The sequence below is a fragment of the Rhincodon typus genome, chromosome 2, assembly GCF_021869965.1.
Source record: "Rhincodon typus isolate 14 chromosome 2, sRhiTyp1.1, whole genome shotgun sequence".
NCBI lineage: Eukaryota > Metazoa > Chordata > Chondrichthyes > Orectolobiformes > Rhincodontidae > Rhincodon > Rhincodon typus.
In genome coordinates this window covers 129839068-129856359 of record NC_063333.1, presented here as the reverse complement: position 1 = coordinate 129856359, position 17292 = coordinate 129839068, and the positions used below count along the sequence as shown (strand labels likewise).

General features: G+C 40.1%; 2 protein-coding genes across 9 annotated transcripts in view; one reads left to right on the top strand and one right to left on the bottom strand.

Moving 5' to 3' along the window:
* The window catches only part of LOC109921558 (nucleotide-binding oligomerization domain-containing protein 1-like), a 40023-nt gene extending 29508 nt beyond the window's left edge, over nt 1-10515 (top strand). Inside the window, exons 10-12 of one of the 2 annotated variants that reach the window (XM_048609968.1) lie at nt 478-561; nt 6119-6202; nt 9486-10515. In XM_048609968.1, the coding sequence (XP_048465925.1) occupies nt 478-561; nt 6119-6202; nt 9486-9555 (238 nt within the window). In that variant the 3' untranslated portion in view covers nt 9556-10515. Of the gene's footprint in view, nt 1-477; nt 562-6118; nt 6203-9485 lie in introns of those variants that run through there. The other variant, XM_048609976.1, reaches the window with a different exon arrangement.
* Nucleotides 10516-12816: 2301 nt separating this feature from the next.
* Nucleotides 12817-17292, bottom strand: part of LOC109917056 (cystathionine gamma-lyase-like) — a 69341-nt gene continuing 64865 nt past the window's right edge. For 4 of the 7 annotated variants that reach the window (XM_048609986.1, XM_048610007.1, XM_048610017.1 and 1 more), the window contains 2 exons: nt 16718-16856; nt 12817-15602 (listed from right to left, as the gene is read on the bottom strand). In XM_048609986.1, coding sequence (XP_048465943.1) covers nt 15561-15602; nt 16718-16856 — 181 coding nt within the window. In that variant the 3' untranslated portion in view covers nt 12817-15560. Of the gene's footprint in view, nt 16023-16588; nt 16857-17292 lie in introns of those variants that run through there. The other 3 variants (XM_048610000.1, XM_048609993.1, XM_048610025.1) reach the window with 3 other exon arrangements.

Sequence of the window (17292 nt, the reverse complement as noted above, 5' to 3'; positions counted from 1 at the left end):
TAAACAGCACTATCCTTTCACCAACTCTCATGGAGTTCAGCAGACTGAGAAGGCAACTCGTTATCACCTGCCCAATTAGGAACTGGGAATAAATGTTGGCCCACCCAGCAAATCCCACATCCACTGAACAAACAAGGAGAAAAAAAATGATCCTAAGAGATGCAGGCTGGAAAAAAAGAGTTGCAGATCAGAACAGTAAGATAGAATAATGGTCAGGCTTGATGTGCTAAAGGGCTTTCCACTTCCTAATACTCCTTTCTCCAGATGTATTTGGTTGGAAAGCTGTGGCAAAAAGGGAGAAAATTTTATTGGAAGTAAACAGATTAGAAAAATGAAAACTGGTATTTCAGGGATGGTACTTTCTGAATAATATATTTTAACTTTACCAGACACTCGCGTTAATACTCTCTTCACCAAACCTCAGTTAGCCACGGCAGAGTTTGGTAATATTCTGGAAATGTGACTTTTCTAAATTAGGCTTACAGCAAACAAACTGGACGATGAAGCAGCGAGGTGGTTTGGAAATGTGCTCAAAGTAAACAGGAGCCTACAAACCTTATGGTACGTGATTCAGAAATGCTCAATATATCTGTGTCTTTACGCAATTTCGGAAAGGCCTCAATGTGACAGGAAAAGACTTCTTTTGATAAAGCAAGAAAAGGCTTGCATTTGTATTGCACCTTTTAGGGCCTCAGGGCATTTCAAAATGTTTCACAGTAAGAATATCATGATTGAATTGTTGGAAATGGAGTGCTTAGCGCAAACTATAAATTGCCACCACTAAATGGGGATTATAGTTGATTGGGTGCACAAATTACAAAAGGTAATTGAATTGTAATAAGATGTCATTTGTTTAAGCTTGCTATTGCACTTGGTATACTTAATTCAGGTATATAAAGTCTTTGCACATCTGTTTTCACCTGAAATACTTAGATCACTTAACATATTATAATCAGCATCTTTAACTTGACTTTAACTCCAACTGATAGCTGATTAGCACCATTTTTAGCTCATTTAAGCACTTGTTCAATAGGAGTATGGTTATTTTAATTAATAAGCCTATGCTCAGAACTTCCAGTCAGCATTAGTGCTGAGTTCATTGACACTGTTCACAAAGATTTCTGCAACCCACCTCTTTTATGATTTTATATCTATACCTTCAAATCCCAGTTGAAGCAGCAAAGGGTTGGTGCAAACATCCCCTTACAAGTTCATTGGACTCAAATAGAGGCGGACGAAGGAAGGACTTGCCCTCTTTCCATAGCAGTAGCTGCACAGTTACAGTTCCAAATCTTTCCATGAAAGAATGAGTTAGTGAATGGTGAATGGGTGAATCAGTCTGTGAGTAACAGACATGGATAAGTGATTAAGGTGAGTGAGCAGCTACTTGCATCAGTGATTGTCAGGTGGACTGTGAGCGGATTGGATTGGGAGGCCTATCAGACGGTCAGGTGCTGTTAAAGTTGTAGTGGGAGGTGGACCGGTCAGTTTTGCCAGTTGCGTGGTTGGTTGAAGATAGTTAGACTTCTTGAGGGTTACTCAGCTTGAGGGGTAGTTGGATTAGGCTGAGGATGGTCGGGTGTGGTTGTGGAGGAGTATTTGACTTCTTTTGAGATTAGTCAGGTCTGAGTCAGGGTGCTAATAAGATCCTTTCTGGGGAGGGAATGGTTGGGTTAGATGGGTCTAAGAGTCATTGGCTCATATAGTTGGATATGGTTGTGAAGCTGGTTTGGTCAGGTCAGGGATAATCTAGTCTTGTCAGAAGGTAGCAGGATCTGGTCAGGGACTAATTGAGTCATTTCTAAGGATAGTTAGGTTTTATTGAGGGTTGTGGAGGGTTGATGGGTCAGTTTGGGGATTGTCAGGTCAATTACAGAAGGGTGGTCAGAGAGTAGTTGAGGGGTAGTTAGGAGGAACCTTTATGGTACACAGATGAGTTTGATCATGGAACTGGACTAGATGTTAATTTATATAACATTTCCCGTGTAAGCATGCAGATAACTACTGTGTATCTGCAAAGTCTCAGCACTGAGCTTAGGGTCAAAAACTTTTATGCAGGGTTCCTGGCAGTGGAAATCCGCTCTTTGGAAGATGAAAATTCCTAGCCAATTTCAGGGTATGCTTGTCCATTAGAATTTCCATGAGAAATAGATGTGTATCTCCCAATTTATGTCCCAACTCTAAGTATTCAGATGCCAGATGATTTGGACCTATATTTTTGAATGCTCATCACTGTTGTAAGAGGCAAATAATAGATCGGACATTTGAGAAAGGATATGTGGCCATTCAAGGTCATCATTCAAGGTCACGTTCCTTGGTACCAGTGTGGAGCTGGAAGAACACAGCTGGTCAGACAGCATCAAGAGGGACAAAAAAGTTGACGTTTCGGGCCTAGACCCATCATCAGGACTGGGGAGGGGGAAGGGAGCTGGGAAATAAATAGAGGAAAGAGGTACCAGCTATTCATAGTTCTCTGAATTACTAGTTCAATTTTATAACTACAACAATGTAACTGACCCAAAATCCATGAAATAACTACTGTGGGTACAGGACATAGAGGTTATGTAACTGGACTAGTAATTCAGAGACCTGCTTTCCAGAGATCTGCAAATATTAAGTTCTATCATGGCAATTGGACAAATTAAACTTGATTAATTGAATAAAATCTAGTATTAGTAATGGGTGACCAGAAGACTACCAGATTCTTCCATAGAATATTTGGCCCAAATGCAAAGAATGCCATCAAAATGGCTACCTGTGCTTCACACAGAAACAGTGTGGTGTCAGTTACTGGAGTCAGATGTCTGTAAGGTAGAATGAGTCATCACATGAGGGGCTGACTTCACCATGTTCCATGTGTATTAACTTCACACGAGCTGTACACATGGCCCCACTGAGGCCAGAGCTCTGCATGTCCAGGGAGCCAGGGACTGATAATCAGGTAGGCTGGGAGTAGAGGCATAGGCTAGCCTACACATCTCTGGACACCATGGGTAATTTAGCATGACCAATCCACATAACCTACATATCTTTGGACTGTGGGAGGAAACCGGAGCACCCGGAGGAAACCCACACAAACATGGGGAGAATGTGCAAATGCCACACAGACAGTTACCCAGGGCTGGAATCGAACCTGGGGGCCCTGGCACTATGAGGCTGCAGTGTTAACCACTGACCCACTGTGCTGCCCTTTCCCAACCAGGAATAGCTCGGGTCTGGGTGGACTACACCCCAGAATTCTGAGGGAGATAGCTGAGGAGATTGTAGGCGCATTTGTGGTGATCTTTCAGGAATCACTGGAGTCAGGGAGAGTCCCAGAGGACTGTAAAATGGCTAATGTAATGCTCTTGTTTAAGAAGGGAAGGAGGCAGAAGCTAGGAAACTATAGGCCAGTTAGCCTGACTTCAGTCATTGGCAAGATTTTAGAGTCCATTATTAAGATTGCAGGCTACTTAGAAGTGTATGGTAAAATAGGTCTGAGTCAGACAGCTTTGTCATGGGGAAGTCATGCCTGATAAATCTGTTAGAATTCTTTGAAGACTTAACAAGTAAGTTAGACAAAGGAGAGCGAGTGGACATGATCTATTTAGATTTCCAGAAGGCCTTTGACAAGGTACCAAGCAGGATTCTGCTAAATAAGATAACAGCCCATGGTGTTAGGTGCAGGTACTGGCATGAATAGAGGATTGGCTAATTGGCAGAAGGCAGAGAGTAGGGATAAAGGGATCCTTTCCACAACAGCAGCCGGTAACTAGTGAAGTTCAGCAGGGGTCAGTGTTGGGACCACAATTATTCACGCTACACATTAACTATCTGGATGAAGGAACTGAGAGCATTGTTTTCAACATTGCAGCTGTCACAAAGATAGGCGGAGGGACATGTAGAGCAGAGGAAGCGGGAAGCTGCAGAAGGATTTTGACAGACTAGGAGAGTGGGCAAGAAGTGGCAGATGGAATACAATGTGGGAAAGTATGAGCTTATGCACTTTGGAAGGAAGAATAGATGGACAGACTATTTTCATAATGGTGAAAAGCTTCAGAAATGTGAAGCACAAAGAGACTTGGGAGTCATCATTCTGGATTCTCTTAAGGTTAACATGCAGGTCCAGTTGGCAGAGAGGAAAGCAAAAGCAATGTCAGCATTCATTTTGAGAGGGCTAGAATATAAGAGCAGAGACGTACTGCTGAGGCTGCAAAAGGCTCTGGTGAAAACACATTTGGAATATTGTGAGTAGTTTTATGCCTCATATCTAAAGAAAGATGTACTGCCATTGGATTAGAGGGGGTCCAGAGGAGGTTTACAAGAATGATCCCGGAGATAAAGGGCTAGTTGTGTGAGGAGCAGTTGAGGACTCTGGGTCTATATGTGATGGAGTTTAGAAGGATGAGGGTGATCTGATTAAAACTTATAGTATACTGAGAGGCCTGGATAGAGAAGATGCAGAGAAGCTGTTTCCATTAGTATGAGAGTCTTGGACCACAGGGCACAGCCTCAAAGTGAAGGGACAACCCTTTAGAACTGAGTTGAGCCAGAGGTTTGTGAAGCTATGTAACTCATTGCCGCAAAAGGCTTTGGAGGCCAAATCATTGAGTTTATATAAGACAGAGATAGATAGGTTCTTGATGAGAAAGGGGACCATACGTTACAGGGAGAAGGCAGGAGAATGGGGTTGAGAAATGTACCAGCCATTAATAATAGCGGAGCAGATTTGATGGGCTGAATGACCTAATTCTGCTTCTATGTCATCTAGTGTTATGGTCTTCTAACAGAAGAAATGATTATTATTAAATAAGCAAGTATGTGTATTTTGGAACTTAATGTTTCAGTGAATTTTTATCTGCTTCCTGTCTGGTCTCCAATTATATTGTTATGGTTACTGGTATTGTACCTTTTATTATTATTGGTACACTGTGACCTTGGTCCATAGTTTCTGGACTGAACTTGAAATGTAAAGGTTTTACTACCTAGAAATCACATTTTTAAGGTGGTTTCCTTCAGCCATTTTAGCTTCATCAGTAAATATTAATCTGAAAATGATTGATCTTTTTTCACTAAAATTACCATCTAAGCTTACCCATAAATATTACTTCAGGTGATAGGAAGATTGTGAGTTGAGAACCAAAAGACAGTGAGTTCCAGAAGGGAGACATCAGGAAGCAGGCTGCACAACATAGAGATGGTAGGATATAATGATGATAGGGATAAGTAAATGACAATGACTCAATGAAAGGCAGAGGGATACAGAGGCCACATAATGGTAACAGAAGGATGTGGATGGCATTCAATGGGAAAGAGGTTGCAGAAAAACCATGGTCCAACCCACAGCATCACAATCTTCTTATCGGGACCAAGGAGGCGGTTCCTGAATCCCTACTGGTCAAAATAGGGATTGAACCCCAGGCTGTCATCACCAATCTGATCCACACAGGCTCTCCTGCAAAGCGGCCCACCCCATCCCTCACTTTCACGTGCATGTTGTAGCCAGAGGCCACGCATAGCGACAATGGGGTGTCCACTTTCTTCCCACCTCATGGGATGTCCAGAGATTGCTCCCATTTTTACCACCTGCCACTGGTATATTTTGGAACGATTTACAAGATGATACTCAACCTGTTTGGGCACGTTATAAAATGTCCTATTTGACCATCATGTCCTGGAGACGAACTTGAACGCTGATCTAACGTAGAGGCAGCGATGTTACTGAATGTACCACAAGACCTTCTATGGAGGGTGGACAGTGGGTTAAATGAGATAGAAGGGTTGCAAAATGGGAGACAGCTTATTAATGGAGAGACATAATTGGGGCAATAAGGGGTCACACATGTGGAGAAATGTTGGTTAGTGAGCAATAAAAGATGCACATTGAAGATAATAGGAGGGGTATAGCAGTTACACAGTTTAAAAAAAAAGTAAGTTGTGTATGAATCTAGTCCCATTTAAACAGAAGGCCTTGGATGTGGGAATAACTAACATTACCTAATATGCATCCGACCTGCCCATGACAGTGTTCATATAGACAGGATTACGCACAGGGTGGGTGGGTAAAACTTACCAGAAGTGAGCCAAGCCATTAATAGAAGAAAACAAGGATAAAACTAAGATATTGTTCTTTTTTCAGGTTGGTTGAGAATAACATTACATTGATTGGAGCAAAACATCTCATTGATGCACTGAAAATAAACAACTCAATGCAAGAGATTTGGTAAGAACAGACCTGAGAAACTATGTTCTACATTAACTGGGCACCTCTGCTTCTGCTGCTGAACTACCTGGTTTTCCAAAGTTAGTCACATAGCTGAATTCATTCTCAGGAGCTGGAAGTTATCTAAAACATATTTTGGTTTTCCACAATATCAGAAAACCACTTTATGTCAATTTTAAAACCACCATCTTGGGAGAAAGTGGAAAAGGAAAAAGTGTTTAAAGTGGAAGTCTAGTCTACTGAATTGTTCATAACCCCAAACATTTTAAATTTAGGTATTTGTTCTCTTCTTGGTTTCTCTCAGTTTCTTTTGTTCTCCCATTGCTTCTATTCAGATCAATTAGTCAGAGATAGCCTAGGAGTACACATTCAGTGGGGAATTTCCTGCTCTGTGACATCAGAAAGCTCCACTCCATTTATATCATGATTGGATCTGGATCCATTCTCTTAGATATTGTCACCTTTACTTACAATAACCGATTAATAGACTCGAGTCTTGCTGATAAAAAAACACCATTTTGTTGAAACTTTTTATCTTGCACTCATCAGGACAATTTGCAAGAATACCAATTCAAGGGGTAAAACTAACATTTATAAATGACTTTGATGAAATATGATGTGGAGGTGTCGGTGTTGGACTGGGTTGGACAGAGTAAAAGGTCACCTTACATGAGGTTATAATCCAAAAGATTTATTTGAAATCACAAGCTTTCAAAACACTGCTCCTTCATCAGGTGAAGTGAAGAGGGCACCCAGGCACAGGCTTTAAAATCAAAGAGATCAAAAAATTGTACAGATGTTGTGAGTGGAGTGTCGACAGGCCAAATAGTAGGGCTCTGCAGGTGATCAAGGGTGTCAGATGGTGTGAGTAAAGTGTCAGTGGCTGAATAACAAGTGAAGGGATGATCTATAATCCAATTAATTGAGGCAGAGAGATAATTACAAAAAATTAAAAATAAGGTGGTGTTGGAGACAAACCAAATGATGGAATAACATGCTAGGTATAAGAGTTGCATGTTGAGGCTCTAACTAAAGTAACAAGTAATCCAAAACTGTACAAACTAATTAAGGTAGAGAGGTAATAACAAGTAATCAAGGTGATGATGCCAAAACAGGATAGTGAAGAAGATTTTACAGAACAGTATGGTGAGGTTACATGAATTGCGACATGAACCCAAGATCACGACTGAGGCCGTGTTCATGGGTGAGGAACTTGGCTTCCAGTTTCTGCTCAGCGATTCTGCGTTGTTGTGTATCTCGAAGGCTGCTTTGGAAGACACTTATCCGAAGATCAGAGGCTGAATGTCCTTGACCGCTGAAATGTTCCCCGACTGGGAGGGAACATCCCTGTCTAGTGATTGTTGTGCAGTATCCATTCATCCGTTGTCAGAGCGTCTGCATGTTCTCACCAATGTACCATGCCTCGGGGTATCCTTGCCTGCAGCGTATGAGGTAGAAAACATTGGCTGAGTCACATGAGTATCTGCTGTGTATGTGGTAGGTGTGTTCCCACATGTGATGGTAGTATCCATGTCGATGATCTGACATGTCTTGCAGAGGTTGCTGTGGCAGGATTGTGTAGTGTTGTTATTGCTATTGTCCTGAAGTAGTAGTTTGCTGCGAATGATGGTCTGTTTAAGGTTTGGCGGTTGTTTGAAGAAGGGAAATGGAGACGTAGGGATGATGTGGCAACATATCATCGATGACAATGAACATCTCACCAAGATCAGCCCGGAAGCATGGCACTTGTTACTTTGGTTAGACCCTCGGCATGCAACTCTTATACCTAGCATGTTGTTCCATTTGGTTTGTCTCCAGCACCACCTTATTTTTAATTTTTTGTAATTATTTCTCTGCCTCAATTAATCGGATTATAGATCATCCCTTCACTTGTTATTCAGCTGTTGACACTTTACTCACACCGTCTGACACCCTTGATCACCTGCAGAGCCCTAATATTCGGCCTGTCGACACTTCACTCACACCATTTGTACCACCTTTTGATCTCTCTGATTATAAAGTCTGAGCCTGGGTGCGCTCTTCACTTCACCTGATGAAGACGCAGCGTTCCAAAAGCTTGTGATTTCAAATAAACCTGTTGGACTATAAACTGGTGCTGTGTGACTTTTGACTTTGATGAAATATATCTTTTTTCAGCAATATTCAAGTTCTGTACTGCCAAACAACTGCTAAACTCCTTGAAATGCTTGTAATCTGTGCAAAATTTGGATTTTATATCTCTACAAAGTGGTCTCTGGTACAACACAACTGATGGCATATATATTGACATCAACCTACTTTGACACACAGTATATCATGACTGGGGAGTTTGACAGCCTGGGTGTTGCTTTTGCAGGTTATGGTCTTTATAACTGAATCATTAGATTGGGAAATCTGTTGTGATCTATCACTACAATCTTGTAAATGTCGGCATGACTTTCTGCTTAAATAATCAGCATCTTTAATGAAAACCGCCAATTGAAGCTGCCCATTGGTTCCCATGTATAAAGTGTTGTCAGAGATTAGACTCAAACAATCATCATGACATAAAGAATATTATTATTTTCCTTCCCCAAATAAAAAAAATGTTTGGCTAAAATACTCACCTTCTTCCACACTCAACATGTTTATTTCCTTCAAGTTAAAAAGCATCTTGGAAGTTCTCTCAATAACTTTTAACAATAACTTTTCTAAGATACATTCCTATCTGTTATACTGTATGGTTCAGATTTAATAAGAGCTTCAATTTTCTGTCATGGTTAACAATTGGCAAGTGCATTCCCAGTATCGGTGTCGCACAAAATTATTATACATAAATTGAATTTAGTAACTTCACATCACTAACTCCCTCTGTCTAGTTTTTCTTTATTTTCCTGTTCCTCCTTCACATGCATTCCCTCTTTCTATCTCGCCATTCCATACATCCAGCTGCTTCTGTAAATAACTGTAAGTAGCGACACTCATTTAGTTAATACACTTCCAAACCCAGAGGTGTCAGATTGCACCCAAAATCAGATCATAAGTGCATGCAGAATAACAGAATCAATGTCATTGTTTTCACTCAGTTAGCATTGAGGGAGGGAAACCTGAAAGGAAGCTCTGCTTTCAGATTCCACCGCCTAGTGATCAAGTACCGGTGTCGTAAATCAGAGTTGAGAAAACAGGGCCTTTACTCCATATTGGCTGTAGGCTATGACTAGATATGAAAGAGGGAAAAAATAATAAAGGCTTCATGGGCAACCATTTTCATGGTATTTTATTTCTTGGGTCTTTCCTAAATCAGCCTGAAGAGCAATAAAATATCCATTGAAGAAACCAGAGCCCTTATTACAGAGCAACGCATTGTGTTCTGAATAGCACCTACTGCAGTGGGATTTAGAATTGATAATCTGTGCCAAGGAGATACCACACCTGCAATGCTATCTGAAGAGAACAAATATTGTTCAGTGTGGTAAAATGTACACCAAATTACTCAAAAAGATTAAAATTTAACATATTTTGCTGTTAAAACTGTGGAATATATGATGTATATATGTGGATAACAAGATAATACTTCAGAACTTTAAAGATATGTTGTGCAGTCAATAAAAATCTTACATAACAACTATATACAAAACCATATACTCGTTGTTACAATTCTGTTACATTCTTGCAGCAATGTATTAGCAGGTTCAAATTTACAATGAAATCTGACTATGTAAACTTGTCATATGTATTACAATCTAACCAGCGTGACTACTAATTTCCCCCATAAATAGGCACGTTATAATATAGAAATTTTTTCTATAAACTGTTGTTGATAAAAACCTCACAGACATCTTGCGCTTTATTTTTCCTCATCAGTTATTTTTGTTCACTAGTACTTACACAATTAACTTCTGAGCAGTACCTCTGATTTTATAGAAAATTATGTCTTCATCATCAGAAAGCTACAGGGCTATGGGCCTGTATGGGCTGGGAAGTGGGACTAGTGTAGATTTATGTATCTTTAGTCGCACAGACTCAATGGGCTGAAGTGCCTGCTCTGTACTCTATGATCCCATGTACCTCTGTTTAAAGTCGCTATAATACAAACATAAATACATATTTAGATTTGCAGCGCTTTCTGACTGTCTACAGCCATACAGTGTCATACAGTGATTGTGTCCAAGTTTAATCTTGTTCCTGTGCTCTAGTCTTAGTACAATATTATTTATCATTAATTGTATGTATTAAGTAGCACTTTCAATTAATTGATGAGGATGAAATATAATCCACAGAGTTGCATCATCTAATGTTTGTGTCATGAAATGTATAAATGCTTTTTAACTAAATTTGTCATCAAATCGAACAAGTATTGTGGTCAAGCCATTTTTTTATCGAGTGGATTGCTAGTGTTGTTCATGTAAAGCTATAGAATACTATTACTCCGTTTCTTCATGTCATTGTTTTCAGGCTGTGTCAACCTGTCATCTTCTGCCTGCTTCCTACTTTTGCCCGTCTCAGTCTTCTCATTAACAACTACAAAAACGGATATTGTTGGAAAAACTCAGCAAGTCCAGCAGCATCTGTGGAGAGAATGCAGAGTTTAACATTTCAGGTCCAGTGGCCATTCTTCAGAACACTGTCTTCTCATTTGTTGTCTTTGTGCTTTGTGTGCCATTCTTCCATCTTTCTTCCCTTTTCTTCATTGATATGCTGTGGCCGTTGAGGGGGGATGGGGCGAGGGAGGTTTTGCTCGTCATTGGATCAGAATGCCGATTGAACAAGGGAAGATGGTTTTTCAGTTGCTTGACAGGAAGGGAGTGAGTAACAAATGTGTGTTAATCACACATTACAATCCCACTTATTTTTCCTGAATTTCATTACCATTGACATTCATGTATCTTAATAATGCAAACAAGACACAGAGAATCTACAGTGTCAGACAGTGGCAAATGCATTTTATTGTGATGGAATAGTATTTTAGAACTGTACAACTCATCATTTTGACTTTAGTAGTTTGGAAGGAGCAGATGGTTTTTGCTGCCACAGATTATAGGTTGCATATTTTCATAGGCCTGGGTGCCACCGTCCTTAAGTCATTCTGAAAAATGACATTTTATTGAATGACATTTCATCTTGCACTCATCAGAACAATTGCAAAAAGTTTCAATAAAGTATGTCCTTTTTCAGCAATTCTTAAGTTTTGTGCAATCAGACATCCTTTTACCCTACATTTCCTTGAAAAATGGCAGTGCATTATTTTGGTGAAAGGGTGAAAATTGATACTAAGTGGGTGTTGTGTCAATAAGGCATCTCTGTTTAAATATCCATTTTTTGGAGTTTGATTGGTGAAGATTTAAACTTGCTTGAAGGCACTAAATGGGAGGCCTACACAAGCACCGATTAGGAGCAATTCTTATCCATTAGTTTGGATAACCTCCATTGAACAGATGGAACTTGTAGAATCCCTACAGTGTGAAAACAGGCCATTCACCCCATCAAGTCAACACTGACCCTCCAAAGAGCATCCTGTCCAGACCCACCCTATTGCTGTGACTCTGTATTTCCCATAGCTAGTCCACCTAGCCTGCACACCCCTGGGCAATTTAGCATGGACAATCCACCCAGTCCACATGTCTTTGGACAATGGGAGGAAACCAGAGCACCTGGAGGAAACCCATGCAGACACAGGGAGAACATGCAAACACCACACAGGCAGTCACCTGAGGGTAGAATTGAACCCAGGTCCCTGGCACTGTGAGGCAGCAGTGCTAACCACTGAACCACTGTGCTACCCTAACTCATTGGCTGACATGAATCAAGATGTTTCAGACACTGACAGGAAAGGTACCAAGAGATTTCAAACTTAGCACTAGAGACCCTGATGGAGAGATAGCTAGATGTCCTGTACATGCAGCAGGAAAGAAGCTCATCATGCAGTGGATTTGAAGGGGTAATTGCAAAGGAGATTACTATCAAGAGCAAAGCTCCTAGTTCTGCAAAAAAGTTCAACAATATCGTAAGCACACTTTGCAATAACCAGTATCACAAATTCAACATGCTTCATCTGCTATCTATCTATACACCAACATTCAAACAGTCTACAAAACTGTATCATTTCCCCATTACTGACTGGGACTCCCTTAGTCCTCCAAGGGCTTAAATGGGACATTAGTGAAATAAATGCATTTTGACAATATCTGTGATCGTTTTATGGTCACCATTACTGACATTAGCTTGATAATACAAACTTATTGACTGAATTCAAATTCCATCACTGTGGGAATAGAGCCCATGTTTCCAGTGCATTAGCCTGGGCCACTAGATTACTAGTGCATTGAGTTGACACAATCCACCATCTCCTCTACATCTGGAATTATTTAAAGCCTCTGTCAGCAATTGGGATTGACCCAATTATGGAGAAACTTCATTTGTATTGATTTACCAGTGTATTAAAAGACATAATATTGAAGAATGTACTGCGCAGTCACTGTCCAGCTTGGGTGCAATTGTGGTAAATGTCAAATCTACAATGTACACTGTCCTTTTACATGATTAAAAAACAAGAAATCTAAGGTTATGCACTACAGTTAGGAGTTTAATGTTCTACAAACCATGATTACAAAATCAAAGTACCATAGACACTGGGAATTTGAAACAAAAAACAAAACAAAAATGCTTCAAAAATACTCAACAGCCAATCTGCATTCGTAGAGAGAGTAACACAAGTGGTCAATATTACAAGCGATGTAATAGAGAGTACAGAGACATGAAAAGGAGAAAGAACAAAAAAAAAAGTTCTGATAGAGTGGAAGGAAGGAAGGAGCAAAGAATTAAATGCCTGAACGTGAGCAATGAACAGTGTGCTAAGTTGAAAGTACAAGTAAACTGCTGTTTCACCTGGAAAGCTGGACATACTTGAAGGGCTGGGGTCTTCATTAAAGAACATGTTGTTTGTACTGTCACCATTAGCATCAAGTTAGAAGAGGTAAAAAGGCACGTGTTGTGTATGTATGAAAAGGTTTTGTGGGAAAAGGAGGGGGTCTATGTGGGTGATTGAGATACATATCAGGACATTGTGGGGAAAACGTCCTTCAGAATGCCGAATGGTGAGAGGAAGATATTTTGGTGCTACAGTCAGAAGATATGTGTCGAATGTGGAAGCTGTTGAATGTGGAATACCAGGACAAGTGGAACATTATAATCATTCTGGAAGGGAGGGGATGGGGTGAGAGCAGAAGTGTACGAAATAGAGCAAATACAGTCAGGGGCTCTGCATCACAATACATGGGATTCCTTGGTTGAGGTAAAAGGACATCAGAAACATTGATATGGGATATGGATTTGTCAGAACAAATACAATGGATTTGGAGAAATTTGGCATGTGGAATAGAGCCCTTACAAAAAGAAATATGGAAGGAAGCTCAGCCATGTTTGGTGTGGGCTTATAGCAGATACTAGTCAATAGCCTACAATGCAAACAGAAGTTGAGGAAGGAAAAATGGGTCATGTGAAAGCAAGGGAGGAATGTAAATTAGAAACAAAACTGCTGACATTTTCAAGTTCAAGGGAAAAACCAGCGATGACACCGAAATACTGAGGGCAAGAAGTGAAAGATGAAGTTGTTCAATGTGACAATTGAAGAATATGGTGTTGGGGACTGATTGTGCCTTTATTCAAGAAAGAATTGGCAGTCCTCAGGCCATTTGGTGGTGGTTGGAAGTTTGGGAGGATTAGAAATCCATCAGGACCAACGTACTGTTAAAATGGTGGAGGACATCAGAAGAAATGCTAACCTTCATGCGAAGAGACTAAACACAGGGATGTGAAAGAAAAATAGCCAAGATAGGAAGGAAGGTGAATCAATGGCTCTACCAGAACATTTCTATTGGCAAATGTAGGGAAGGTGACAAAAGCAAGGCTATGCAGGGCTGTAGGTTGAGTTTGCTGGAGGTAATGGAGATAAAATCTCTATCAAAGATGAACTCAGTGACAGTCTGGAAATTTATGGCTTGATGTTCAATGTCAAAGACACAGCATCAGAGGGTTGCAAGGCAGAGAGAGTTTGAGTTCACAGACACATCGCCATTGGTTTAGTGCCAATGTTAGGCCTGAGCCCAAAAGATCAAAATGTAGCAAGTCCAGGGGAAGGAAAGTGAGAACATGTAAGAGGAGCAATGAAATTGAGATCATCAAGGTCATGCCAACAGTTTCCAATAAAATAATCTAGAGAGAGGAAAAGGCTAAAGGACATGGTTCAGGTCGATCAAGAATTTGGAAGAAGGGAAGGTTCCACCGTTCAAGGAAAATATCTCTCGCCAAGGAAATGGATACAAAAGTGAGTGATAATGGAAAATAAGCAAGAAATATATCACTTTCCTGCTTAGTTCTTCTCTTCCCAGTACCCCAAACACTCCTTCCAGGCAAAACAGAGATTCACACATATTTCTTGCAATTTAGTGAACTATATTTGTTATTTCTGAAGCATTCTCCTCAGTGTTGGGAGACAAAATGCAGATTAGTTGACCAGGACACCTCCCTTCAGTTCACAAGTGTGATGAACTTCTGATATCTGTCAATTACTCTGATCATGTCCTCCCGCAATGTTCCCATGAAACTAAATGTAAGCTCAAGAATAGCAACTCATCTTCCAAAAGGTCATTTACAATCTCAACATTGAATGCGACAAATCAGATCTTATTCACTGTGTTTATTTTTACAGTTGGTCACAATTCAGCTATTCCCATTTTTACTATTTTGGGATCCATTTTATTATACCATGACCATCTCATTTTCCCTGCACCATCATCTGTCATTCTATCTCTACTGCCTTTCCACCCTATTGCAGACTTTTCTCTTAGATCTGCTGTCCTTTCCCAGCCTCTGTGCTTGCTTAAAATCTTTCCCAGCTCCAATTCTTTCCAGTTCAGATAAACGGCCATTTTCCCGAAATGTTAACTCTGTTTTTCTCCACAAACAATGACTGACCTGCTGAGTGTTTCCAGAAAATTTGTTTTAATTTCCTAATCACTGTTCATTTCACCTCATTGATACATCAAGGAAATCGATTCTTAGTCTCCCCACCAGCATTCCAGAGAAGAGTGCATCATAGCAAAATAAACCTTATTTTAGGAAATTAAGTTGAGTCAACCCTTCACAAAATTTCCCGGTAAATAAAATTACAGAAGACATAAATCAACAATTTATCTGCTTGCATGCAATTACAACTGACAATTTAATGAGACCAAATGATGACTCATTACAGGTTGAACCATTTTAAAAGGGTGCAATTCCATGAAGCTTCATCAAATGTCATAAACAATACACAATGTTTTGCCACTGTTCTTTTGATGCTTTTTTCCAGCAAAAAAATTCATTTTCTCGAAGCGAAAAATCACAGGTTAATTTGTTCAGCAGGTTTAATTATATTCGGATGCTAGAGAAACAATTTAACAAAAAAAGAAGTGAGTGACATTTTCCAACTCAGTCCGATCATTTAAAAATATTCTCCCCTAATTCTTCACCTAAATGGTAAGTCACATTCAAGACGGTAGAACTGGTGTTGGTCTGGTTGTGGAAGAGATCCTTTATAGGGTTTATTTTTGTCAGCAAACAGTGAAAGACTGACTGGGTCACCAAAGTACTGATCGTCAACAGGAGTGTATGAACACTTCATGTGAAATAACCCGTATCTCTCCTGAAAACAGCGCTCCTGCTTATGGTATCGAGTGTCATGGGGGCCAGAAACTATCTTCTACTTCTCCAAGTGCCCATTTCTCCACTGGTCAGCAGAATATTTCCTCCAAGGTTCAAACCTACCCTTGTCCAATATCTGTAGGCTTCCTAGAACAAGTCACTAGATGGTAATCATGGAAATACATAGAAATTACAACAATGAAATAGGCCATTTGGTCCAATTAGCTCATTGCAATATTTAACCTCCATGTGAGTACATGTTCAAATGACATATACCAATCTTGTACCATCAACTCCTACTCTCAGCAGTCGCCACATAATTCCATCCTTCTGGATCACTATTCATTTCAAACTAGAATTAAAAGCTCTGGCCTTTCCTTCCCCAACTTAATCAGAAAAACCAAGGTCACTTATATCTGATAAGAATCAAACATCAAGACTGGACATCAGCACAGAACAGCCAAGAATAGTTGCTTTGGAGAAGTCATGACAGATTAGAAATATTGCAACAACAACAACAAAAACAAAGTTGCTGGAAAAGCTCAGCAGGTCTGGCAGCATCTGTGAAGGGAAAAAGCGTTAATGCTTCGGGTCCGGTGACCCTTCCTCAGAACAGTTCTGAAGAAGGGTCACCGGACCCAAAACGTTAACTCTGTTTTTTCCTTCACAGATGCTGCCAGACCTGCTGAACAACTTTGTTTTTGTTCCTGATTTATAGCATCCGCAGTTCTTTCAGTTTTTATATAGAAATATTGCAAGTTTCACTAAAAAAGATCTTTACTCAAGGTGTTCTGTTATTCATCATAAAAGAAATATTCAGATTCTTTCTTTCCCCATTTCAAGTAGATATCTTACGGCAGCTTTTAGTGCTTGATGTAGGTCCTCGATAATATCTACGACGTCCTCCAAACCAATAGATAATCGGATTAGGGTATCACTTATCCCCAGGGCATCTCTCTCCTCCTTCGGAACAGAGCTATGTGACATAATAGCCCTAAAAACAGAAAAGTATATTGTGCTGATTTATTTAGGACGTTTTCTGTCAACACACAGAATTAAGCATTTTTTTCATCATTTCCCCGGCCCTGCCTTATATATTTACTAACAGAGATGATTTTATTCCTGTATTTGTTTGTGTGCAAGGCTGCTGAGGTGAGGTAAGATGAGAGTATTGTGGATAGCAGATGTGTGGAAGGGGATTGCACTTTTAAATTGACCTAACCAATGCACGGAACCCAGAATTACTGCCAGAACTATTAGAATGACACTTGACTTTTTTGAGTGAATCTTTTATTTAGGTACTTGTGGAACTTGGAATTCAAATCAGTCCAGCCTATAGCCAGGATGAAACTTTATAAAATTTCTTGAGAAAGAGCAAGTATCTATGTGGTCATGTATGCTGGAGGAAATGTCTTAGAATAGCTCAGCAC